Raw genomic sequence first — 26,741 nt, forward strand, 5'->3', positions numbered from 1 at the left:
GTGTATTATGCGAAGAGAAATACACCAGAGAAAGACGAATACCATGTGATTTCTGTAGGTCAGAAGACAGTGGTTTAGAGCAAAGGCTTCGATCCAAATTCAGATACTAATGTCCCACTTACTCTTTTTGGGGCTTTATGGTATGTTATTTAGCTGATGTTCTCTTCCAGAATATTATGGTGATTTATCTCCCATGTAAAATTATAGAGACACTGAACTTAGAAAACGTATACAAAGCATCCAGCTCTGTGGTCTGCACAATGAGAGTTTCGTCAGTTGTTTTCAGTATTTTGCCTAAGATTTGGCAGCTGATTTCTAGCAAAGCAGGGACCTCATTTATGTACTGCAGTTGTTAATCTCAGACTCTTACTTTTATGTCACACTGTCTTGTACTAGGGTGAATGGTGTCCTTCCAAAATTCATGTCCCCCCCAGATCCTCAGAAGATGACCTTATCTAGAGGTAGGGGACTTGCATATATAATCAGCTGCAGAAGATTTTCTTAGAATGGGGTGGACCTTAAACAAAGACCACTGTCCTTGTAGGAAGACAACATTTGGACAAAGAGGCAGAGGCTGGAGTGATGCTTCCATAAATCCTGCAACCCACAGCGGGGCTGCTAGCCTCCACCTGGGACTCCTGTCTCTCCTGGGACTCCAGAAGGACCAATCCTGCTGGCACTTTGATTGGAGACTTCTAGCCTTGGGAACTGCAAGGGAATAAGTTTCTATGGTTTAAAGCCCCTCGTCTATGCTACTTTGTCATGACAGCCCTAGGAAGCTAATATACTGTCTACTCAATTAAAGAACAACCCTCAGTTTAACAAGATCCAGCGAGAGCTCCTGGGTGGCTCAGTCAGGTAAATGTTTGACTCTTGGTGTCAGGATCTCAGGGTTGTGGGATTGGGCCCCATGTTGGGCTCGGTGCTCAGTGCCGAGGCTGCTTGTCCCTCTCCCTCTGCTCACCCTCCCGGCTTGTGCTCTCTCTTCGAAATAAATAAAATCTTAAAAAGACCCACTGAAAAACAACAGGCCCAGTAAGCATTTAACAGGTTGGGAACTCCACTGTACAGCTATCGAAAATAAATCTGATTTGGAACAAGATCTCGGGTTTTCATATAAGGATTTTAAAAATGGCAGTAACACATTTTTTATGGTGTTTCCAAAGTAAGCTGTATCTGTAATTTTGGATGACGTCGGTGTCATGATAATCAAAAACTAGTCGTTGAGTAATAGGACCGCTGCCCCCTTACAGTTCTCTGACTCGGAGGCCACCCGTAAGAGCGGAGAGGACTTACGTGTTTGCTGTGGACACAAAAACAAATGTGCCACAAATTGATGTTGAAAGCAAATATCCAGTAGACGCTAGGAAATAAAAGCAGAGGAATGTGGAATGAATCCCTCCCAAGTGACGAAACTCTCCATCCCTTTGTGTCTTTCGATGCACACCGTTCCGTCTCAAATTTGCCGTGTTGTGAACCTGTCATGTGCGGCCACCAGCGGTAATTCTTGGACATGTCTCTGCATCAGGGTAACTGGATTAACACCTATTGAAGTTGCATAAAGATCAGGTTATCTCAAGTTCCAACTTATTTGTGTTTTGCCTCTGTTTTGAACAAGGATATGGTCTCCCATTGCCTGGCAATGTGTTTATAGTTGCTCTCATGATTTAACATTCTTCGGCATTTCGCAGAAATACATGACATGAGAGTGTGAATGCAATGTATAAAAAAAAAAAGCCCTCAGGTGGTTGTTAATTTTTGGCACTGTGTAATTAAACTAGTTTTTTTTAATGTTATCTTTTGCCAGTATCTAATTAGCAAAGCCATCTGCTGAAAGAGTAGTGGCCCATCTGCCTAGAATGTTGTTCTCTTCATTTTTATGAAAAGTATCTGCCTTTGCTGGTCCCTGTCTAATTAACTTCTCTCACTGCGGAATGTGATAATACACAGCTTTGTTTATATACTTCGGAGAACTGTGGATTTATATGTATGTAACACGTACATAGAAAGAGCCAGTCTTTTTTCTTTCCCACTTTTGATTTGCTCTCGGGATCGGAGCTCCGTTTATCATAACTTGAGCGTATGTGTGTGCGTGACGGGGAGGGGGGGATTGTGCCATGTTTCCTTCCATCCCAGGGTGCCTGCGGGGATCAAATGATATTCTCTAGACGTACTCCATTTCCTTTTCCGTCTGTCTATAGCACTGTGGCTTCTGGAAAGTTGATGATGTTGTAAGTTCCAGGTTATCTCTGGATCTGAAATGAGCATGGCTGTTCGAACAATGGAAATGACCATGGTGAAGTTCTCAGAGTTAGCAAGATGTCGTCCAGACTGATGGAAGACACTTACTAATGTCTGACGTATGCAAATACCACCCATGTCTGTTTCTCCTCCAACAGAATTACCTAACACACAGTGCCTTGCACTTGGTAGGTGGGTGCTTTGTAACCACGTTTGACATGAGAGAGAGAATGAAGGCAAATGCATAAAGCAAAGCTTCTGTAGGTCCTTGATGAGCACAGAGGTTATTGGCATATATTTACAGACCAAACAAACAAACAAAAAAGATTCTGCAAACGGAAATATTCCTGTCTTTTAAGATGTAGATGCTTCATACTTTTCACCTACTGTGTATAGCCTAGATATCCAGACAACTGCACTCTCACTGCTGCCTGTCTGCTGCCAAAAAATACAATGAAGATTAAATGCAGAACGGAATAGGGAATTCAGTTTTTTTTTTTCTTCTCTGAGGGGCTATTGTGCAATAGAAAAAGACAAGAGATGATAAAAATTAGATTTAAAAAAACCCCACAGAGACTCAGAAAATAAGATCACACATGTTGTACTGAGATCCGGGTTGTCGCGTATGCATGCCGTTGGATGTGTTTCGACTGTCCTAAAGACAGGTTTGTGTAGATGGAAAAGTGTCTTGAAACAAAGTCAACTGGAAAGGTGGCTTCACAAATCAGTAGTGGGATTTGTTCCAGAATTATGATGCATGAAAGAGTAACAAGACTCTCCTGTGAGAAAATAGTGAGAAGACTGGGTTAAGAGAAATTTAATTTATTAGAACAATTCTTGTGGAATAAAGAAAGTCATGAGCAGGTTAGAACATAATATAATCTCACACGGGATGAGTAAGTTTGAGAAATGAACTCTGGTGCACGAGGACTCTACTGATAGAGTTCTCTCTAACAGAAGTGCCTTTTCCCCCCATCGTTGTGAAATGGTCAAATAGGACGAGTTCAGTTGATGGAGAGAACAGAATGACACTGTCGGATCAACACCCTATTTTAGCCCAGTCTGCAGAAGACATGTCTTCCCACTGCGTTCTTTGATAAATTCCGTGACATCCAGTAATATTTGTGGAGCCCTACAATAGGCAGGCACGGACTGCTGTTCCCAATATCAGTCTTGTCTCTCCTGTCCTCTGTTCAAGTAGGAAGTGAATCAGCAGAAAAGCTGAACACTCGTGGTCTTCAATTAATTCTGGATTTGAATACTATTGGAAAGCCAGTTATACTGTAATAAAAATGCCTCAGAAGGAACTTTGTTTCTTTTTAATAACTGTCTTCTGAAAAATCTGTAAGATATGTCCTATTTTCTGTTGGTCTAATAAACTTGTGTGTGCAGGTGCTTTTTCTTACTAAACTGGATAAAGTAATGAAATATTCTTGAAAACTCTCCTTTTTTTTTTATTACTTTCCCATCCAATCCTCGGCCTTCAATTATCTTGAAAACACACAGGCTATTTGGGCATTAGGCAGACTGGGGAAGCTATTTGTTTGTGATTTTGGTAGAAGGATTTGAACAATTCTGATGATGTCTGATAAGTTTTCCTGCAACCCTGGAACTAACCATGTTCCTCACAGGTCTTACGTTTACTGAAGAGAGAATTAGTATTTAACTTTTAACAAAATTACTGGATTACCAAGGGCCCCTATGAATGCCTCTTTATCTAAAGCTTTTTACTTTGTAGTTGTCCTAGTAATTATATATCAAATCCTCCCGGGGACAGCAAGTCAAATTTGCAATAGCCTTGACTTTGTAAAAGAATGTATTGTAGTGTGTCATTTCTGTTCTGAGTTTAGGTAAAGGCAAAAATAGGGATATCTCTGTTTAAATACAAACAGCACAGTCCATTTTATAAACAGATCTAAGAAAGGAAAGGTCCATCTGGAACAATAGTAATGTACTTATTTAATGTGAGTCCCATGGAGACACGCAGATCTGCCACCACACATGAAGCTCTTATGTCTTCCTGGGAAGTGACATCCCTTGTCGTGTAAGTATTTCTCATTGTAGCGCAGATCAGCGCAGAGTTCAGGTCATTTGTTTGCATCACGTGTTGACTAGCTGGAATTTTATTGTTGCCATTAAACATTATGAACAGGAAGGCATCACAGAAAGAATTAACAAATTCTCTCATCAAATGTTGACACTGACAAAAATCGCTAAGTCGACACAAGGGAAAGCCGTTAGGATATTGTTTCTGTTTGAAAGACACTGAAGTGGCTCCCTTTAGAACACTTTCTTTTGTGCTCATATTTGGCAAGGAAGATGCAGATGCAGAGTTTTGTGTTTTAGTCTCTATTATGTAATGTTTCTTGGAGGACAGTCGATACGAGATTCTGGTACATGATTACTTTGTTGCTCTCCTAGGTTTAGGAGAATTAAAAAATATCTTCTTCCTAGAAGTGAGAGGGAAGCCATTATTTTCCTTAATAATATTTGACAGTAGCTTATCTTTGGCTTAGTTTAGTTTATTATTTAACGTTTGTTCAAATTAGCAAAGACGTGTCCCTTGCTTAAATTGTTTTTTTCTGATAATGGGGCCCCTGTGTGGCTCGGTCGGTTAAGTGTACAACTCCTTTTTTTTTTTTTTTTTAAGATTTATTTATTTATTTGACAGAGAGCGCGCACACATGCACAAGCCGGGGGAGTGGGAGAGGGAGAAGCAGACCCACTGCTGAGCTGGGAGCCCAATGTGGGACTCGATCGTAGGACTCTGGGATCATGACCTGAGCCAAAGGCAGATGCTTAACCAACTGAGTGACCTGGTGTCCCCAGTGCACCCCAGTATACATCTCTTGACTTTGGCTCTGGTCAGAATCTTCGGGTTGTGAGATCATGGCTATATTGGGCCCCGCACTGGACTAGGAACCTGCTTAAGATTCTCTCTCTGCCCCTCCCATCCGTCACCCTGCTCATGCTCGCTCGCTCTCTCGCTCTCTCCCCCACCCCCGTCTTTCTCAAAAAAACACAAATTAAAAACAAATTTTTTTCTGATAATGATTTAACTGTTCCTTCAGAAATCCTAAAGTCTTTGGCATTCCAGCTCTGGTAGGAAGCTAAAACACAAATCCACATTCCATATAATAATACAAAAGATAAACAGCTCAGATTCTTAAATTTGTTCCAAGAAGGGATTCACAGTCTCAGTGTATAGATCGTTAGTGTTTGTAGGCATCATTTCTTCCCATGAAGTCAGCGCTGTGAACTATGTCAGCCAATCACAGTTGCCCTATCTGAGACAGCAGCAGATGGGAGGGGATGCACGTGGACTTGATCGCCGTGAGTCAGGTTCGGAACATTTGGGAAACCGTATTCGTGAGCTGTGGTCTAACTCTCGAGTCCGAGGTCCCGCGAGTGTGAGAATTACGGTCTTGCGTACAGTAGTAGATGCTCTCTTTGCATGAGCTCTTTCCTCACCATCTGCACATCGACCTTGGGAGTGAGGCGGTGCGAGACCATCCTCGCTCTGTTATCTTTGAATATGGGTAAGTGACCTACGATAAGCAGGAGATACACATGTCTCATGGAGTGCTTACATCATTTTTGGTCCAGGGCTTGTCTTTTCAGCGTGCTGTGGATCTATCCTGTGGTTTCACCAAAGGGATGCTTTCAATAATTAGGACAATAGCCATCAACTCCCTGCATGGGCCTTTCTTACAGGCATCTAAATATCACACTGCTTCTGCTTAAATACAGATACTTGGGGGCAAGTCCTTTAGATGCTTCGATTTCAAAGAAAATTAGAAGCCCCTATGAGTGAATTTCATAAATTTAGTGTAAATTCTATGTTTGTATGAAAACATCGGTTCCACGGGGTGGCCGCATTTCCTAATCTGATTACCAGAGCCTTATTATTTGTCCCCTTTGATTCAGTCAGAACTGTAACAGTCGCTGTCATTTTGGTGTTTCCTACAGGCTGTGGAGTGGGAGTGTGATGAAGCCACCAAGAAGGCCTGTTACAGCAAGGGCAAATCCAAGGTAAGGAGCACGCAAAAATGCATGCTCACCACCGTTTAGAAGGACTATACATGAAGCATTTTAATATGGGTGTGGTACATAAACAATGAATTCTGGAACACTGAAAAGAAATTAAAAAAAAATAGAAGTCACATGTGGTGTTGAAAAAAAATATGAAGGCTGTGCCTGATGGTACCTTGTAATTCAGAAAAAAAAAAAAAAGCAAGTTACAAAATATATGTCGGGTGCCTACGTGGCTCAGTTGCTTAAGCATCTGCCTTTGGCTCAGGTCATGATCCCAGGGCTCTGGGGTCGAGTCCCACATTAGACTCCCTGCTCAGTGGGGGGTCTCCTTCTCCCTCTACCCTTGGCCCCTGCTAGTAGTCTCTCTCTCCCTCTCGCTCTCTCATGCTCTCTAACCATCTCTCAAATAAATAGAATCTTTAAGGAAACAGACAAAAATATATGTATAGTAAATTCTCAAGGTTTTAATATTAAATTAAGATTAACCACAGTTTTCAAAAAGGATTCATAATAGAAGAGCAGATCTGATTTGTACCATTAATCACTAGGCTAAGATATGGAATCATTAGGCTGTGATATTCTTTGGAAAAATATGAGCTTGAATTTTAAAAATAACATTTTAATTTCCCCCAATTATATCTTAGAGCTAGTTCCATAAAGTGACTATATATGATAAGTAAAATCTTTATATCAAAAATGATATTTCTTTCTAATTCATCTCAGCATATCTCCCTGTCTCTCTCCTGCACCCACCTCCACTCTTTCCATGTGAAAATCTGCATCCCCGAGTTCCCAAGGAAAGCACAGTTTCTAATTCAGATTGGAAATGCGTTTCCGGAGTGACTGTGCCCTTGTCGACTTGCTTCCAGAGGGTGGAGGGCTGAAAAAGAGCAGAATTCTTCCATCCAGGGAAATCTGGCTCTGAGAAAATTGTGCTGGACCTCCTTGAGGACATTTGTTTGCAGCTGGGGCAGAGGTCCATTCTGTCTTGTTCTGAGAGCGATGGCCTTACTTTATAAGCATGAACCTTTCCAGAGTGAATCCCACTTTGGATCACAGAAGAAAGCAGATGCACAAAGGACCCCAAGTAGGGCTCCCTGTGAAAATGTGAGTCCAGAGCCGAGAGCCTGGGGAAGATTGACGAAATGCAGGAAGCGGACACCGGTCAAAGGCCTTCGCGCCATCTGTGTGGGTAAAAGACGTTATGTGCTTTATTTTACCCAAGTTCACTGCCCGTTTCCCAGTTAACTAAACCGTTTGGAGAGTCAGACACGGAGGCTGGTCTCGGCAAACTCAGCCACTGGGTTTTCCAAAACTGAATAAAGAGCTGGGAAGAAGGAGGGGGAAAGAAGAAAATGCAGAAAATGCAGTATCCAGGGAAACACCTGGAGATGGAGAAAGAAAGAAAAAAAGAAGGCAGAAATTGATGAAGACAGTTTACGGAGAGATCTTTAACCTCAGTAACTGCTTCTGAGATAAATCGTCAGAGACACAAGAAGATGTCAAGACAGCACCCCGTTACAAAAAATCGGAAGCATGTCTCCGAAAATGCCCCACAAAATAAAGGATCGGTAACTAATGGGTTCTCTTTACAGAGTTGGGATGAATTCTGTGTAAAACCGTGAGAAGGGGCTTTCTCTGTGGTTTGTCTTCTCCTTCCTGGAACGTGTGCATGTCGTGAGGTACCAGAAGCCTTGTTCCCCGCTCAGCAGCGCCGGGGGAGTTCTTCAGACAAGACCACCTTGTTGCAGTGTGGAGAGGCAGAATCAGCTGGCGCAGTGAGGGGAAAACAAAATGTCTTTCCTTCTGCCGGCAGAAAGCACTGACCTTTCTCTCCGAGCTTCTAATGCCCTGGTCGTCCCCTTTGCCTAACCACTTGGCGCCTCGCAGCGTGCCTGTGCCGGTGGGCGTGCCTCCTCTTCCCTCCTGGCTTTTCCTCTCCCTTTTCTTTTTGTCTTTATCTTTTCTTTTATTTCTGGTATTTTGGCTCTTCCCTCTCTCTTTCTTCTGGATCTGTGCACATGCCAATAAGCACAATTTGGTTTTGGGCAACCCAGCAGCAAACTTTCTGGATGCCGACCTCAGCGCCCATCTCTGAACAGGGTATAACCCGGCCCCGTGGGCTGGCCATGCCTTCCGACCTTCCTACCCTACTTTCAAGGGCCCCTTCTCACGCGGCCCCCCTGCTTCCGCCTTGCCCACGTTCCTCCTGCCTCCCCCAGTCACCGCCCGGGACTTGTGTCTTTCTCTGCAGGGGTTCCCGGCCCTGCTGCACCTCACAGTGCAACAGTTACCAACAGCCTTCTGTATTTTCCCTGTCCTGCTGCATTTTCATTACACCACCCGTGCCCCTGTGCTGGGAGCTGGGCCTGAGGGTTTCCTGTTGAGCCCAGGACCCAGCCCAAGCTGGAAGGGTAACCCCACTCTCCTCTGAGGAGTGACCAGGCACGTGAGCCCCACACCAGGGTGGTGAACCTCACTAATTCAGGGTTTCTCAGCCTCCTCACTCTTGATGTTCGGGATCCGATCTCTCTTAGTTGTGGGGTCTTTGTCCTGTTCACTGGGGATGTGTAGCCGCATCCCCAGGTCCCCAAGAGATGCTGGCAATACCTCTCTCCCAGTCGTGACAGCCAAAAACAACCAAAAATGTTTCCAGACATGGCCAGACACCGACGTGGTGAAGACCCTACTGTATTTCTCCAAACGCAACTCTTACATGGTCCATGGCACGTGGTTCTCATTTCTTCTAGATCACATTCCCTCGTTGCACAGACTTTTTCCAACAATATCTATTTCCCTCCTCTCTCTGGACATGAGGCTCCCGTGTTCCTTATATCATTTAGGAAAACATCTGGTTATTTATGTAATCATAGAACACTTCTCCTGCTGATGGTCTCCGAGTCAGTCAGTGGCTTCATAGAATCAGAGCGGTAGCGTTTTACTCGGAAGTCGTTACTGCCTGGAGAGAGGAGTTGTTTCTGCTGGATCAAAGCTGACCCCTGTTTTGCCTGAAGCGGTGACCATTTGTGACAGTGAACATCAGAAACAAATAGCGAAGAGCATCTTTCATTCCACTGGGTGACGGACACTCGATTGACAGAAGCCGCCCTCCGCTGAGTGTTCTGAGACACAGAAGGAAAACGAGCGAAACAAACACGAGCAAATAAAATGCCCTTCATGTTCCACGAGTTTCTGGTCTTAACGGGTTAAAAACGATGGCAAGTCTCAGTCGTTATAGATTGACTGAAACTGCATTTGTAGAGGGAAATTTTTCGGAAGCGTAGATTGACGCAGATGGAGACGGAGTCACGCACGGGCGCTGTAAGGAGAGAGCGACGTCCCCCCAAGTGGCATCTGACGCAGTAGCCGTCAGGTGAGGGGCCTGAGCCAGCCTCTGGCACACGGAAGAGAAGGAGACATGGCCACTCCTGTGAAAAGGAGCCGCCAGGCCAAACACCGCCTGCCCCAGGGCCAGTCTCAATTCAGACAACCCAAATTTCTCCATTCTGACAGTTCAAGGGCCCAGATCGGAAAACATTTGCATAGAGTCAGCCTCACTAGAGCAGTCCCCTTATCCGTGGTCTTGCTTCTGGAAGTTTCCACTGCACGCGGTCGGCCACAGTCCCAAGGGAGGTTAGAATTGTTCTGTTTAATTGTTTGTTGTTGTAATCTCTCACTGTGCCTCCTTTACGTATTAAACGTTACCATAGGTCTGGTATGAATAGGAAAAATCATAGCGTATGTAGGGCTTGGTGCTATCCAAGGTGTAGTTCAGGCATCCCCTGGGGGTCTTGGAAGGTCCTCACAGGTAGAGGGGGGCGGCTCTAACCTCTGTTTGGGGAGTGCAATTCAGGCTTTTCTTACCAGCCACAAGTTTAGAAATGAGAATTCAGCAATTTCCTATTTTTTGTTTGTGCAGTAGTCTTAGGACAGCTGACACAGAATTACAAAGTTCCCCTTCTCCCTGAAATCAAAAGAATAATGCAAAATGTGACATCTCAAACATGAGAAAAATGCCAGCCATCTTGGCGGAGCTCGTGTTTTTTCCTCTGCGCCGCAGACAGCGGTCTGGGCTGCCGCACACAGTGCGGGGCCTGCCGAGCCCGGAATGCGGGGTAGGGCGAGGGGGCTGAGCCTGCGGGCTGGGGCGCCCCGGGCCCACTCGCCACCCCGCGGGGAGCATTCCTCGGCCAGCCGGCTGCAGAGCAGGGGAGGAGACGGATGACACATTTGCTCGTTTCCCTGGGGTGCTGGGACCCACACAGGCACCGTTTCACGTGTAGTCCATTAAACGGAGAGTTCGGGGACTCAGGTCAAGAAGATGTCACCAGATCTTTGATTTGGGCCTGTTCAGAGGAGAAAGGAGGTGCGGAGACTGCCAGTTCTCTGTGAGCTTGGAGTTCAGTTTTATTTATAAAATTTTCAGTTCATTTTGGGGAAAGAGGGTGACTCTGCCTACGAAGTCCTCAAACATTTCCTGCGTTAAAGGGGGCAGAACTGCCTGTTTTTAGGTATTCAAAAATTTTTTATAGTAAAATCTGTCGTATTGAGTTCTTTTCAAAATAGCATTACAGAAACCCACCTCAAGAATTATTTAAATGTCTTGTAAACAAATATTATTTTAAACATAAATGGTCGATTCTCCTGCGTGCGAACAACAGTCCCTTGTCTGTCTGGGGTCATTGTGTCTGAGCCTCCGCCCTGCCGCGGTGCCCTTTGGGAAAGACACCAGCTCTGGGGGTGGGCGGTGGGAGGATTGGGGGGTGCTGAGGAGCCGCTTTGTGTGCCTGTTGGCGCTTTTGCTTCTTTCTTGGACCTTTCTGGATCATCTCATTTCAGTACTTTTGACGCCAAGTTCCTAGAATTATTTTGCTCTCTCGTGGGACAGTTTTGATCGGAATCCAGGGCTCTTTGTATTGTTCTGCCTGTGGTTCTCCTGGGTTCTGCTTGCCATGTTGTCCAGCTCTGCAAGGAGGGTGGCGAGCTCCAGACGTCGGTGGGGGGCGAAGCCACCATGACTCCGTCCTGCCTGGGAACCTGGTGGCCTGCGGGGGGTGGGTGGGGCACACAGCTGGACATATTCACCAGAAGTGCCAGCGTTTGGAATTCTTGAGTCAATGCATGCCACACCCTGCAGACCTGGATTTATTTTATGTAATTACTGCAAACATGGAGGATTCTTCAGATGGGACACTAAAAATCGGTGGAGATTCTGTGCAAGAAGGTTCTTTTTTTTTTTTTTTTTTTAATTGAAGTGTCCCCACAAGTTTCCCATGGAGTTCAGTTGAAAATAGTGACATTATGTAAATAGATGGATAATAAATATGCGTTATCTATACCCTGTGCACTATATAGTGTACGATCAATTTAATATACATATTGTGTACTTACAGCTATGTATTTCTATATATGTACATTGATATATTTAGATATATATCTAAATATATCTAATATCTAAATATATATAAGATATAAAAATATATCCAGATATATAAACACATATTTAGAAATAAGTAGGACTATAACAACATGCCTATATATTTATTTAAACTTAGGTAGTCTGGGGGCACCTGGGTGGCTCAGTCAGGTGAGCATCTATCTCTCGATTTCGGCTCAGGTCATGATTTTGGGTTGTGGCGGCGAGTCCCGAGTGTGGCTTCAAGCTGGGCACGGAGTCTGCTTGAGATTCTCCCCCTCCCTCTGCCTCTGTTTCTCCCCCTGCACATGCTCGTGCACTCTCTCTCTCTCAAATAAACTCTTAAAAAAATAAACTTCTGTAATCTGTGCGCACATATATACGTATGTAATACACGTGTCTCTTACCTAGAAGGCTCGTATGTACATACGTCTCACATACATACATTTACATCTGATGGGGCGATGCCGTTTCCCGAGACTCACCTGGTGACCGCGGCTCCCGTGAGTGCACACTCAGCACGAGAGGCGCGGGCCGTCGCCCTGCATTGCTCCTCGGCGATCGGGGGGCTCGCCGAGGTGATGCGTGACTAAGGGAGACGCTGCTTTCAGTGGGAGCGCTGTGCTGGGCGCAGGCGCCGTCTGGCTGCCAGCCCTCCTCCCCCACCTCTAATGAAGACGGAATGACGTTGCTGAGACATCGATCCCAATTCCAGATCGTCTTTCTACACAGTTACAGCCTCTCTTCAAGCAGAACATACCTGTCTTGGAGGGGGGGTGGAGGATGAAACGCTGTAAGCGAAAAACCAGTGAATTCATTAAGAGAAAGGTCCTTACAGCATGTGTTTTCCATCCGGACTCAGGGCCGTGTGTCCTTGAGACCAAGGGGGCCTTGGCCTGCCTCTGTCTTGAAGCTCTTGTAGTGAGTCAGCAAGTCCTCATTCCGGCTATCAATCCAAATAAGAAGTGCTTCCAAGTCAAGGACAGGTTGACCCGCCTGTGGGATCGCAGGCACGCGCGGGTCGTTTTCATATTCAAGCGGTGTTATCAAAATGTGGATCGACCGACGACTCTCATTATCTACACCAGAAGCCGCGTGGTGGCCGCTGCTGGCGGCCTTGGAAATGAGCACGGTGACTTCTTGGAAAACCAGAATTCACCAGATTCCCTTAAACCGTTTTCAAGATGCAGAAATGTGATAAAAGAAAATTCTTAGATGAGAAAAGGAAACTCGAAGACAATTAGCTAAGTTGATTTATAGGACAAAGCTATACCAGGATCTGCTAAAGGGACGTGGGCGTCATGCCTGTACTTTCAAACAAGCCTTCCCAGCCGGTCCTTCTGCACGTTTAAATAACCCGGGAACCGTCATGTTTGTAGCAGTGATCGACAGCACGATCCACCAGATTTTCCACAGGAGAATTTGGGTCGTAGGCTCGTCACCAGCAGGAGACATGATTACAGAGCCTGGCCGTTAGGCCACGTCCTTTCATTCTCTCTCTCTCTTTTTTTAAGATTTTATTTATTTATTTGACAGACAGAGATCACAAGTAGGCAGAGGGGCAGGCGGTGGGGCAGGGTTGGGGGGGAAGCAGGCTCCCCGCTGAGCAGAGAGCCTGATGCAGGGCTTGATCCCGGGATCCTGAGATCATGACCTGAGCTGAAGGCAGAGGCTTAAACCCACTGAGCCACCCAGACACCCCAACACATGCTTTCATTCTTAATTTTGACTCTGATTCCTAGATTTATCTGCTGTTCAAAAGCTAAGTATCTCTACTTTCTTCCATTCCAATATGGTCTACATTCTGTTTTGTGTGAACTTACCCCAGTTTCTCTTAAAAAACATTATTTTAAATGCATTTGTTTGTTTAGGACTCGCTCCCAGACTGCTTCTAGAATCCGTTGGAGCAGTCTTTGAATTAAACATGAGGAGACTTTGAAGGGAGTGAGAACGGGAAAGCGCTGAGCTGATCCGAGCCAGACTCTGGGCAAAGGAGTTCACCTCTTGTCAAGAAGGAACACACAAGTATACCCACCTCCAGAGGTTCCTCTTATAGGACACGAGGAGCGAGCCTGCCTTGTCCTGGCCTCGTTGGCGATAAGCCGGCCTCTTCCTGTCCTCCTCCTCTCCGTCCCCAGTGCGTCTGAGCCTGCACCCTGGACTCCTCGAAAGCACGGCTCTGGTCAGGTCCCATCCGTCACAAGCAACTCGGGTCCACAGGGCTGGGTCTGCCCTCTGTCCTTGAGAACAAGATGGCATAGGCCTCCTTGTCTGATCATCCTGGTCCCTCCTCTTCCCCCACCCTGCCCTGCAGACTCACTGGAGGAGCCAGGGAAGCCCATTGGTGGTCCCTGGGCACATGACCCTTCTCAGACAATAGAGCTGCCCGGTGTGTTCTCTCCTGGTCCTGAGTACTGAAACAGGCTTGTTCTAGTTCTCTGTTCCCATTGAAATAACAGTGTGCCCTCCCTTATTTACTTTTTTCAAAGACTAAAAAAAAAAAATATTCAGGTTGGATTTGTCCTGCCTGTCCAGTACAGTTCTGCTTCCTGGTGCCCACCGTCCCTAACTGCACGTCAGTTCTCCAACAAGTTGGTGATGGACCTTCATGAATGTTAACGGCCTCAGTCAGATTTTCCCTTTGTCTTCTTTTGGGAAATAAAGATAAACACATTTTGTTATCTCAATTGTTTCCCTTTGCAGACTGATAAGAGGCACTTGCTTTCTCTCCCCAGGTCTAGATCTTGAACTACCTTACCCTCGACTCTGTCCATGGATATAGGCTTGCTTCCAGCACGTTGTGTCAGTCTTTTGCTTTAAACGACAACAAAAAGTTCTTTTACGTCTTAGACTCCTTCTTGAAAGAGTTTTAAAAGCACAACAAAATAAACGATATCCCCTGTGCGCAAAATCCACTCCCTCCCCAGCTGTTAATGATTTTAGCATCATTTCTGCGTCTGTTTTACGTTTAGGCACGAAGACTCTCAGCTCCCTCTGTGCTCCAGGGTGTCTCCTTGGAGTCTCCCTCAGACATGCTGAGGCCTTAGGCCTTTGTCCTGTGTTTGCAGACCCCTGTGCCCCCGTGTTCCCCGACGTGGCCGGGCCACCTCGCCCTTCCTCTGTGTCCTCCTCAAGCAGGGAAAGGAATATAACCGTGTGTCTCTTTGAAGTCTTGTTTTGTTCTTTCTCCTTCGAACTGTCTGCCCTTTCCCAAGTCATAAAAACAAAACGGAAGAGAACCGAACCAGCCTCCTCCCCCTGGTGGGCCTTGCTCAGCTACCCAGGCACTGCGTCTGTTGACCTTTGTTTCTCCCTTCTCCTCATACCGCGCTTCGAACTTTTGTTCCTTTTCTTGTTCTGCTCCTTGCGTGTTCGGACCGGCAGCCAGGGGTAATCTCTTACTATCCTTGCTGGCTCTGGTTTTGGGAGAATTACCGTCCTTGACATCTGACTTCCTATTTAAAAAGCAAATCCCCAAACTTAGCTCTTTCCGTCATCCTCATGGCTAGGCCCCCAAGCAGACTGAATTACGGCAAATCAGCACGGCATGGAGATCGGGGCTCCGTTGATGGAAGAGAGCGCTGTCATGCATCAGAGGCGGAGCTCCTTCCACAGGGCAGTGGGCCACGGGGACCCCTGGGGGTCGTGTGACATCGGCTCTGTCCACTTGGTCGGCTCCTCACCACGTTCCGTTGGTTCGCTGTGTTCTCGCCGTGCCCTACCACACCCCCTGCCAGGTCTGGGCACTAAAGGACAAGGGACCCAGTGAAGGAAGGGGTTCCCTTGTCTCTCTCCTGACCTGAAATCTCTCTATCTCAAGTTTAGCTTCTACACTGAGCGGCCCTTCAGCATTGGGTCAGGTCAGACTTCACGCAGAGAAACAAATAACGAGTCCCTTCACAAACAAGTAGCAAGTCCCTTCACATTCAGAGTAAAGTTCAAATTCACTGGGCGCAGCCCGCCCCTGTCTAGGCAGGGTATGTGTGACCTCCTCCGCATATGACAAAAGCACCTCATTCTCGAGTCAGATGCCTCGGCACAGCCCACTCCCTCCACCTGGGATGTGCTTTTCCTTTTTAAGCCATGAAATTCTGTAAGTGTCAGAGGGCACTTCCTCTGGGAGCCTCACGAAACTCTATTGTTCCTTTTTTTTTTTTTCCTAAAATTTTATTTATTTATTTGACAAAGAGAGAGAGGGAGCAGCACAGGGAGAGGGAGAAACAGACTTCCCGCAGAGCAGGGATGTGGGGCTCGATCCCAGGACACTGAGACCATAACCTGAGCCGAAGGCAGAGGCTTAACCCACTGAGCCACCCAGGTGCCCTCTATCCTTCCTTTAAAACCTGCATTGGATGTCTCCTCCTGGGAAGCCTTCCTTTATCTCTTCCCGTCCCCTTCCCTCTGGAGGTAGTAATATTCTCCTCTGCACAACTCCATAGTAGTTGTTATGGCCCCGTATTTTGATTTTCTGCTGAGTGCCTAGATTGTGACTTGTAGCACAATGTCGACCAAAGAATAGTTAATCAGTAAATGCTTGCTGAATGAATGAGGAGCTTTCTGGCTCAGAAGTCCACACACGACGATGACAGTGCCCAAATTTTCTATGCATGCTTTGCAAGCACAAAACACATTCAGCTCTGGGTTTTCACCCAGCCTGGGGTTTCTCCCACATGTTCTGGACATCCTTTCCTTAGTAGTTACACTTCGATTTCTCCATCAAAAAATAATAAAAAAAAATGTTTATAGATTCTCACTACCTATAGGAAAGCACTTTGAAAAGTTTGTCTCAAACTTGTTCCAAATTGTTTACAGAGTTTCACATGTGACCCTTGCATTTGGAGAAGCATTTGTAACATTTTTTTTTTTTTCAAAGTCCTGGAAAGTTTTCTAAGACAGGTTTTCATGAGGGGCATCCAGTAGTTTCCTTTTATTCATTCTCTTAACACATATCGAAGGTGATTTCAGTTTTGCACCGTTAAAAGGTACAGTTAAAAATGAAACCACACTCATCAAAAAAAGATACATGCTTTGAGGTTTTAATTGAATGTGTATGTTTATCTTCATAAATATCTTCTATTAAACAAGTGTGCAGGTAGAGAAGGTCAGATTATTTAACAGTTTTATTGTTTTGGGGGCGTCAATATCTAAGGCTTTTTGTTTTTGTTTTTAGTGGTCAATTCCCATATAATTTATCAGCCAGTCAAAATTGATTCACATTCGCCATTCATTCCTCTTGGGTTCAGGCTGGTTAACATGTTTCGTGTGATATTTCCCCCCCAGGAGGAATGTCAGAACTACATCCGGGTGCTTTTGGTGGGTGGCGACCGGTTATTTACCTGCGGGACCAACGCCTTCACGCCTGTCTGCACCAACCGCTCGGTAGGTCTTCATCTCCAACCTCGACAGAAGTTAATACCAGGAAAATCCAAACATTCTGTTACAGCTGTAGTTTTACATGCATTTCCATTCTCTAAGGAGTTGTTTTTTCAATCAAAGAAAACGTCTTTTTTTCCAAATGGAATAAATATTTGAGGTATTGATTTATTACTAATCACCCTGACTAGGCTACGAAGAGCTGGAAGGAACCCGGCTTGTTTCATTCAACTTCAGTGTGTTTCTAAACCGTTTCTGCCAGCTTTTCCCCACCAGTGATCCTCAACAGTAATCCCCAACATACTCTTCCTTTAGCCTGCTTTACTGTAGAGATGCCGACAAGTATTAAATGGCCTTAAAATCATAGTCCAAATGGCGAAAATGCACTTGACCTGTTGGGTGAGAGCAATGTCAGAAAAACGAAAGGAAGCCAACACATGAAGCCCGAACCCCGGGCAGAGCTAAGTTCCACCCTGGCCTCTTCCCTTTTCTTCTCACCTGCCCTTTTCGGCGGGGACTTTCTGGCATCTGCACCTTACACCTGTAGATCGTGGGGTCCTCGGAGCACTCGTGACATCTTCCTGACTCGAGATAGGGATTAGATGTTCCGCAGGGGGCAGGATGAAGAAAGAGTGTGATGTCGATCTCCCGGTGGCATCACTTCTCTCAAAGCTTGACTCGATCATCTGCAATATTTTCCAATAACCGAATTGGCAGTTGTTGGAAATCCAGGGAGGATGAGGAGGAGGATGGGATTTGTTGCCCACAGAGAGCCCTCGGTGTCATGCCCTGTTCTCAATTCTTCACACTGACTTGACTGGTGGTTCTCTACCCCATGTGGTATTTACCCTTTGGGTCCCTGTTGTTTTCAACAAGAGTTTGAGGTATAAAGCATTGAAGTGGCTGGCCTGGAGCTGACGGAGGGCACAGTGAGCAGTGTGTGGGGAGGCCCTGTGTGGCCTCTGTGCTCTGCTACCACCCAGGTCAGAACAAAGAAGCCCGTGGAACTCTTCTCATTCAAGGATCAGTTGAGAATCCAGCATCTGAGAAGCGGGGTTCACACCAGAAGCCTACAGGACCCCGCGAGGGCTGTCTGAAAACTGACAAAATAAAGTCTCGGAAATTTGGGCTATGCAGTCCGAAGTAGCATGCATCTTTATCTGGGAGCACAGTTTGGGGCTCTTTATAGCATTTTAATTCCCTTACAGTGATAAAATTGCATGTAATCTAATTGTGGTTTCTGTTTCTCTCAATATTGAAGTTTTCTTTATTGATGTGGAAAGTCTGCAGTGCCCATGCATTACCAGTGGGACCCACGTACAATCATCTTATTTCAGTTTCTGGGGGGCTGTAATGATGTGAGTTCTGGCAGCTCGAAGGGAGGTGGGAGGGGTGATTGATTGGTGGCTCCTCCTGTCAAGTACACCGCAGGGTGTTTCCATCAGAGTCAGAGTGCACACCTCTGTCACGGCTTGTCCTGAGCCCCAGAGAGTTCATCGCACGTGTGTCATTTGCGAGTCAGGCCGAGCTGATCTCAGGCTTTCATGGGGGATAATTGGTTTCGTCTCTCCTTTCCTCCTCCGCAGTTGAATAACCTGACCGAGATCCATGATCAGATCAGTGGCATGGCCCGCTGCCCCTACAGTCCCCAGCACAATTCCACGGCTCTTCTGACGGCCGGTGGGGAGCTGTATGCCGCTACAGCCATGGACTTTCCAGGACGGGATCCCGCCATTTACCGGAGCCTGGGCATCTTGCCTCCACTCCGCACGGCACAGTATAACTCCAAATGGCTCAACGGTGAGTCTGCCGGTCACGGCCGGCCCCCACCTTGTTTGTCTGTAGCTCCTGGTGACGTGTACTCAAAAGCAAGCTGTCGCCACTTCCGAAGAGAAACAATTTCTTCATTTCTCAACAAATCAGAATGTCACTTGTTTTGTACATCAGTGTGGACGGGCGTCTGTAAGGAGCTCTTTCTCGGAGTAGAAGGGAAGAGATGCTGTCAATGCTGGGGACAGCAACAACAGGGCTAACGTTGACATGACCACGCATCAGACTTAAGCTGGTTTTTACGCTGTTGTCCGAAGTTCAGGAAATGTGATATCTTATTGCAGCTATCTGTAGATTGGTGTGCATTCTTCCGTAACTTCTCGTTATAGATCTAAAAGCAGGAAATGACTAGCACTTCATGAAAATTGTCAGACAGTGGGTAGCAGACTGTGTTGGGCCATGGGTAGCTCCAAAGAGCTTGATCAGTTTTAAAAAAGTCTCAAGTCACATACCCAGGGCATTGGGGTGCACGTTACTTGGATTTACTTCCTTTGATGGCGTGAGCATCCCTGGTCGCTCCGCCGTCCACATTCTGGCAGTGTGGTCCTTGGACTGACCCCTCTGGGAGCGCAGAATCTCTCATGCAGTTTCAGGCACTGTACCCAGGTGTGATGATATCCAGCAACAGAAGCCAGATTCCGTGTGTCTTTTTTTTTTTTTCTTTTTTTTTCAAGAAACCCAAAACCCCCAGAAGATGTCCTTTCAGTCTTGGACTGGAAATTGGTCATGTGCTCACTAAGCAGTCAGAATAGAGGCTGGCTTTGTACCATGTCCTGAGGGAGGTATGCCAGCTGGAATCGAGCCCTTCGTGTGTGTGTATGTGCCTGTGTGAATGTGCTTGCACACACACCCATGTGTGCACACACGCACATATATGCCCATGTGCACATACCACATGCACAATGTCATAGGTAGATACGTGCGTCACATGTCATCCCTTTGTTTGATAGCTTGCACAAAGATGAAATCTTGCCCTTGCCCTATCCTATTTATTATTTTGAGCTTTCAAGTTTGACAAAGATTTACTGACCTTCTGTCAAGTACAGGCTAATAATGTAGATGAGAATTTCTCTACCTCAGTACTATTGACGTTTTGGAAAAGATAATTCTTCGATGTGTGGGTGGTGCATGATGGTTGGTTATCACAGGATGGGTAGCAGCGTCTCTAGCCGGTCTGTACTCACCAGATGCAATAGCGTCCCCCTCTACCCAGTTAGGACAATTAAAAAAATTTCCAGAAATTTCCACGTGTCTCCTGGGGGAGAAGATGCCTCTGGTTGAGAACGACTTGCTTAGGCTTAGTATTTATGTACATTTATTTGTGTGTATATATATATAAACACGACACAAGCATTTTTCCAAATAATATAGTCAAACCAGCCCCAGGTTGCCTTTAAAAGATTCCCTTGTGGAGAAAACAAGATCCTCATCAACTTTCTCCAGTAATTTAAATGACTCTGCCCCCTTGCAAAGGGCACCATGAATTGTTTTCCTAAACTGAAGCTCTAACTAGCTTTTCTTCTTGAACATTATTTCCGTTGAACTGGTTTCAGACCCCTTTGGGCCCTGAAGCTTTCCTCTGTTTAACTTAAAGTTCTTCTTTCTGTTCATTTGTTGATTTTTACTGACCATGCAAAGTTTCCACTTAAAGATCAAAATTACCTGCCCCCCAACCAAAGGCATTGTAATTAGACTTTGTCCAAAGCAAAGTAAAAACTAATTAGGAATACCATCTCTCTCTCTATTTTCCCCCCAGAAGTGGCCCCCTGATAATTCAGGTTATAGCAGGAGTTAAAACCCTGACTGTTTCTTTGCATGTGACTCTGATTCCCACTGGCTGATCAGATGGTCTGATTCCATTAACCTCTGGGTGGACCCCTTTCTGTCTGCGAGTCGGGATGGGGGAAGGGTGGCGGGAGAGCTAACCCTGCTCACCCCAGTCTCCGTCGGCGTGCTGCCATTATTCGTTCAACAGAATGCATCACGTTTTAGCTTCCTAAAGTGTGCTGCTGTTCCTGTATGTAGAATCCAACAAGTGCAGACATTGCACAGGAGTCCACGGTCACCGCGGTAAAGTCAGCACTCAACTACCTCGTCATCGTCGTTTCCGTGACAACGACTAGCCCTGTTGCCCTCAGCCCTGCCACCCCCACCGGCCCACAAAGGAAGGCCCCCACTCCCAGGGCAGAGAGCAGAGAGTTCTCGATGTTGAGCCTTTCTTCCCTTTCCTGTGCCTTGTTGGGTCAGTGCCTTCTACTGAACTCCCGGTTGCCCCTGGTTTTGGCTCTGATGGACCATCCGGGACAGATTCTGGCCTCTGACCCCACTTAGTTCTGCTTCTCACCCACCTGCTGAGCCGGGAAGCAGGGGCCTGTATTCTTCGTGACCTCACTGGAATCCCTACTTTGCATCCCATCTGCTTCGTGACCAGATGCCCTGGTCTCCGTTCCCCACTGTGCTCTGGAGTCGTGTTCTTTCTTTACTTGAAATTATTGCTGTATTTGTTATTCCTTCCCCCTTTTTTTTTTCTCTAGCCTCAGATTTCTTCCTCTCTAGCGACGACTGCCACTTTTTAAATAAAAATGTGCAGATGTCTTTCCCCTTCAATGAGACAAAAACAATAAAGAAACCCAAACAAGCTGAGAATGAAGTTAGTTCTGCAGTATCCAAAAAAGGGTATTACTTCCTGTTGAGATTTTAGAGACCCATTCACGGAGGCGCTTAGAATCTTCTCCACAGAGTGTTCAGCTGGTTGAGAATCGGGACATGGAGTGAGCAAGTAGAGAGTCAAGGTTTGGATTTACTCTTGATAGAGCTGAGCAGGTGCTGAAAACCCGGTGCTGGTGTGTCCAGTTAAGAACGTGCAGGCTCTGATCTGCCGAATGAGGAGGAGACACGGGCCACCCGCATGGGGTCGGCAGGCGGCTGTCTCCTAGGCACGCGAGCTCCCACTCCGGGGAGGTGGAAAGCCCGAGGCCTGATGATTGAAGGTGTTCATGGCACTCGCTCACAGATGTGAACGCCCAGGGTTCATCACTTACTCATCTCGGGCTATCACGGATCGTAACCTGCTCACCCGTGATCATGACCAGAACTCACTGCTTTGCTTTGGCCATTTTTGGGGTTTTGCCAACAATTTTGTTTGCTGAAAGAGTTGCCTCCTCAGGAGAGAGGTGTGGAGGACAGGGCCTTCCGACTGTGGTTGGCCCGTTTTTGTCTTCAGTGTGGTGCTTGTGGTGAGTTGTGTGTACGGTGATGTGTCTATACACACAGGGGGCTCTTCCCATGGTTCAATTGTTTACCTCATACAGGAAAAACGCAGTAGTCTTTGAAGCTTGTACGAGAGGCCCCTTCCTCGCCTCTTGAAGCTCTGGTAGCCCCAGATTTTCCTGGCTTGTGGCAAATCCCTACAGTCTTTGCCTCCTTGTGCATGTGGCCTCGTCTCTGCTTGTCTGCGTCCTCACGTGGCCATCTTCGTGTAAGGACACCGCTCATCCTGCATTAGGGGCCCGCCATACTCCTCCTCTTCAGTCTGCCATGACCCTATTTCCAACAAGGTCTCGTTTGCAGGTCCTGGGGGGGGTTAAGTCTTCAACATGTGTGGGGGCAATGGCGGGATCCATGATGCGGGGCTGATCACCAAATGCTCAAATGTTGCCACCTCCCAGCGCAGCCCCTGGTTTCCGGCGACGACCCCACTCTTCTCTCTGGGCTGTGTGTGGGTCGGTCCTCAGCCACTGCCCGGCCCGCTCGCTCGCTCTGCCCTGACTCGTGGGAGGTTCCCCGTGTGCGCCATGGGGAAGCCGCAGCGCCACGCCTTCCTCACCGCGTCGTGCGCGCGCGGCCTTCCGCTGTCCTCCCCTCCCTTGGTTTTTCGCCTCCTCCCAAATCCCGCCTCCACCTCCCTTAGCTCCGATTAGAGTTTCAGCTTCCGGGACTCGGCAGGATGGCTCATCCCTTCTCGGCATTACACAGGAGTGAGCTCATCGCATGGCACTGGAGCTCTGGGCCATGATCGTGCGGGGAACCCACAGAGTCCGCACTCCACCTGCAGAGAGAGCCGAGGCCCTACCCACGGCCTCCCGGTACCCTGTGTCCTGACTCCTTCCCACCCCATGCTCCCTCTGCTTTGGCCTCGTAAATGTTGCACAGGGCCACTGGCTCATAGCTGCCTTCCAGGGATCAGCCAAGGCCAGAGAGTCAGTCGCTTAAGCTTTGTGGTCCATGGTGTCCCCATCGAAGCTGTTCAGTTCCTCCCTCACAGCCGCCTCCCTCCCGGTGGCTGGTGCTCCCGAAGCCTCATTTACAGCCAGTGGGTGGGATTGGCCTCACGCTGTTGTTTGCGGGCCCTGTTCTAGCTGAAGAGCTCCCCAGACCTGAACTCCACTTGGCCGACTGGTTTAGCTTCTTCTGGTCTTTGCTCAGACGGCCTTCCAATGAGACGTCCTCCGACCCCTTAGGTGAAGGGACGCCCTCTCCCATCCAAGCCCTCCTGGTCCCTCTTCCCGTGCTCAGCTTTTATCCTTAACTCCTATGCCCTTCAGTGCTTGTCTCCTTCCTTCCCTAGAATGGAGGTTCCCCATGGTGAGCTAATGTGTTTTGTTCACTGATGTGTCCCGCATCAGTGCCGGGCACGTAGTAAGCTCTCATCAGTATTTTTGGAATAAATGAGTTACTAGATGAGGAATTGCTTCTTTGCTTGCCCCATAAGTGTATGAATACTCCAAGGGCAAGGGATTGTATGTGAGCCATCTTCATGTGTCTCATTCAGTGTCTGAAACACACAGTCGAAGCTCTGTCAACGTTTATTGAATGAGTAGGAGATAAGCCCATGTTGTAAATCGTGGAAATATGAATGGTGTTGTTAAACGAAGGGAACATGTCATAGGAATCATAAGCCAGAATTTAAAGAAAGAAAGAAAAAGATTCATGTGTTTGAGATTGACTCAGGTCCAAACATCTGAAAAAACTTCCTTCGCCATCTCCCTTAGACGAGTCACGCCTGTGACTCCGTCTCAACCATGATTTAGTCAGTTATCAAACGCAGTGCAATCGATTAGGTGCTGTTCGGGAGGAATTTGGAACATTGAGTTATGTGCTCCACAATGAATGTAAGTTTCAACATCAGATTTATCCCCCTGGGCCAAAATCTCTCTGAAAACAAATTTATGTGTTTAGAGAAATACCTTAACAGCTTTAATGCATTAAAATACTCATCATTAATAACCTTTATTAAATGATTACTGTAAGGCAGGACAATAAATGTTTAATGGCCAGTGCTTAAAATAGAGGAGCTGTAAAACTCGCCTTCAAGAAATTGGCAATCAAATTGGGGAAACAATAAACCCATGAAAAAGGGAAAAATGACATTTCCAAATTAATAGTATGCAAATTCAGTTTGTAGGTTATGAGGGAAGTACATACTTTCACAGAGGGGGGAAAAAAACCTCTGTAGGAACTTGGAAAAACTAATTCATCAATGAGTCTTAAGAAGTCAGCATGACAGTCTACATGGACATCATCTTGTTAACCCTCGTTGAACTGCTGGGTTTCCTTCTCTGCGGAGAAGGGTTTGCCTGTCCACGGAGTTGTCCTGATGAGGTCCCCAGCTCCTTCTGTTTCTACAGGTTTCAACCATGACCTCATGTGGAAGCAGACAGACCTGACATCAAAGGCCTTCTCTTTTAAACAATATTATTTCATATGAGCTATTATGGTTCTAGCCAGGAGAACTCTTTTCGTAACAATCTCAACTTCTCCTGGTTCGAAATATTTCGATGATGTCGCCAGTGCCTTAAATAGACTCATTGAGGTCTTTAAAATACAATGAGTAACCTCCTAAGGATTAAGGATAATTTACTTGGAGGGAGAAAATCCCCTCTGTGCTTAACTCAAGCAGAAATTGTTTCTCCTCATCGTGAAGACAGGTGCCTCGTGGAGAGCTCAGCACTTCCCCTGAGAGCAGATGTCACCTCCCAGAGCTGCAGGCACGGCCAGAGTCACTCTTTCGGGCTTGTCCTGGGGACAGTGAGAGTTCACTTTTGACAGTCTACACAGCACATTCCCTCCTGGGCCCCTTTGCTCTCGGGGCTCCCTGGATGGACATTTGCTAGAGCAGGCAATTCATGGATTAGAGGCAGCCCTCACAAAACAAGCCAAGTACAGACAAGTGGTGCCCAGGAACTGAAGTGTGTTTGTGTAGGAAAAGTCAAGTCTTTATCAAGGAAAAGCTCAGGAAACTGGAATTTAAAAAAAAAAAAAAATCACGAGTGCCTAGTTAGCAGCTAGTTTTCTTTTTTTTTTCAAGATTTTATTTATTTATTTGACACAGAGAGAGAGATAAGAGACAGAGATCACAGTAGGCAGAGAGGCAGGCAGACAGAGAGGGAGGGGGAAGCAGGCTCCCCACTGAGCAGAGAGCCCGATGTGGGGCTTGATCCCAGGACCCTGAGATCATGACCTGAGCCAAAAGCAGAGGCTTTAACCCACTGAGCCACCCAGGTGCCCCTAGTTTTATATTTTATTAAATGGGCATCTGGGGAGATGCTTAAGAGGGGTGTCACTGTGAACAGTGGGCTCTCTTGGGGACCTCAGCTGCGAGGCTAAGTCTGACCTCTAACGCATGATGTCTCCGCTCGCTAGGGTGGTGAGTCACATGGGCATAGAGCCTGCGAGCAGTTGGGGGACATGGGACTGAGCACGGAGAACAACCTTTTCTAACTGGTGGGACATCAGGCAGACTGGCCATCTTGTGTGGGATGCAGGTCTGTTGGAAATTGTGCTGTAAACCCAATCTGAGCATCTTCATGGGGTCGCAGGGGCTCTTTGGAACTTGTCAGGTCGATGGGAGACTCCACACATGTGCCATTTGTAATCCTCCACAAAATCCGCCGAGGGAGATGGCACCGTCCTTGTTTCACGGGTGTGCAAGCCGCCGTCAGCGGAACTAGCCCCCTGAACCAGAGCCCCGAGGCTGATGGGCACGTGAGCCGCCGTCTGCAAACACGCGCAGTCCAGAGCTGGTGGTCGACGCCCCCGCCGGCTCCCTCCTCCCTTCATTTCCTCCACATCTTAGGAAATAGCAGCCTTGTAATCTGCCTCCCTCGTCCCGAGCTCCACGTTTTTATGCACGAGCTACCACAGAACAGGGGCAGCGGGGACTCTGGAGAGGGCGAGGAGGGTTTCCTTATTGGTCGAAACTTACAAAAAGCAATGACATGGATGCAGATTACTGGAGTCAAAGTAGAAGAGCCTGTGGCATAATTGAAAACAGTCCTTCACGGGCACAGAAGTTTGTTAAGTGACAGGAAGGAGTCGGTTCTTGTCGTGGTCTCGGCAAGCCGTGCCGTGCACCGGTGGGTCTCTGTGCTGAATGCCTGAACGGGGCAGAGCGCAGAGTCCCTTCCGTCTGGTGGTGACAGCTCTGTACGCGCCAGTCAGTCACGCGGTCTTTCAGTTTGCTCCTTTCCGAAGAGAATGGACGAATGAGCCGTTCTTCCCCTGACCAAGGTATTGTGTGGCCAAAGGCACCACCTCGATACACTAAGTCATAGACAGACTTGGGTCCAACAAAACAGAAATCCACATGGAGAAGTTACGTCCCATTAGAGAGAACATAACAGATAGTACAGAAATTTTCCAGTACTTTCATCACCAGGAAGGAAAATGGTTCAGGGATTGTCTAGAGATCATGAGCCGTTGCCTTGTGACAGCCCGAGGTCCCTCCTGCCACCCTGGCAGTATTATAACATTGCTCCCTGTCCTCCCCAAAGCGCTCCCGTTTGGCCCATAAATCACATTGTCATCCTGTTTACAAGATCCCCAGGTGCGTGCATTTCAGTAAATT

The 26,741-nt window shown here is 46.9% G+C and overlaps 1 protein-coding gene across 10 annotated transcripts in view; it reads left to right on the plus strand.

The window, feature by feature from the left end:
* Positions 1 to 26,741, plus strand: part of SEMA5A (semaphorin 5A) — a 460,606-nt gene that overhangs the window by 288,316 nt on the left and 145,549 nt on the right. For all 10 annotated transcript variants that reach the window (XR_004284305.1, XM_032337782.1, XM_032337773.1 and 7 more), the window contains 3 exons: positions 6,211 to 6,273; positions 16,973 to 17,071; positions 18,652 to 18,865. Coding sequence is in view for 9 of the 10 variants with exons in the window: in XM_032337782.1 (XP_032193673.1) it covers positions 6,211 to 6,273; positions 16,973 to 17,071; positions 18,652 to 18,865 (376 nt within the window). In the remaining variant the exon portion in view is untranslated. The remainder of the gene's footprint in view (positions 1 to 6,210; positions 6,274 to 16,972; positions 17,072 to 18,651; positions 18,866 to 26,741) is intronic.

Source organism: Mustela erminea, chromosome 3 (genome assembly GCF_009829155.1).
Source record: "Mustela erminea isolate mMusErm1 chromosome 3, mMusErm1.Pri, whole genome shotgun sequence".
In the NCBI taxonomy this organism is placed as follows: domain Eukaryota; kingdom Metazoa; phylum Chordata; class Mammalia; order Carnivora; family Mustelidae; genus Mustela; species Mustela erminea.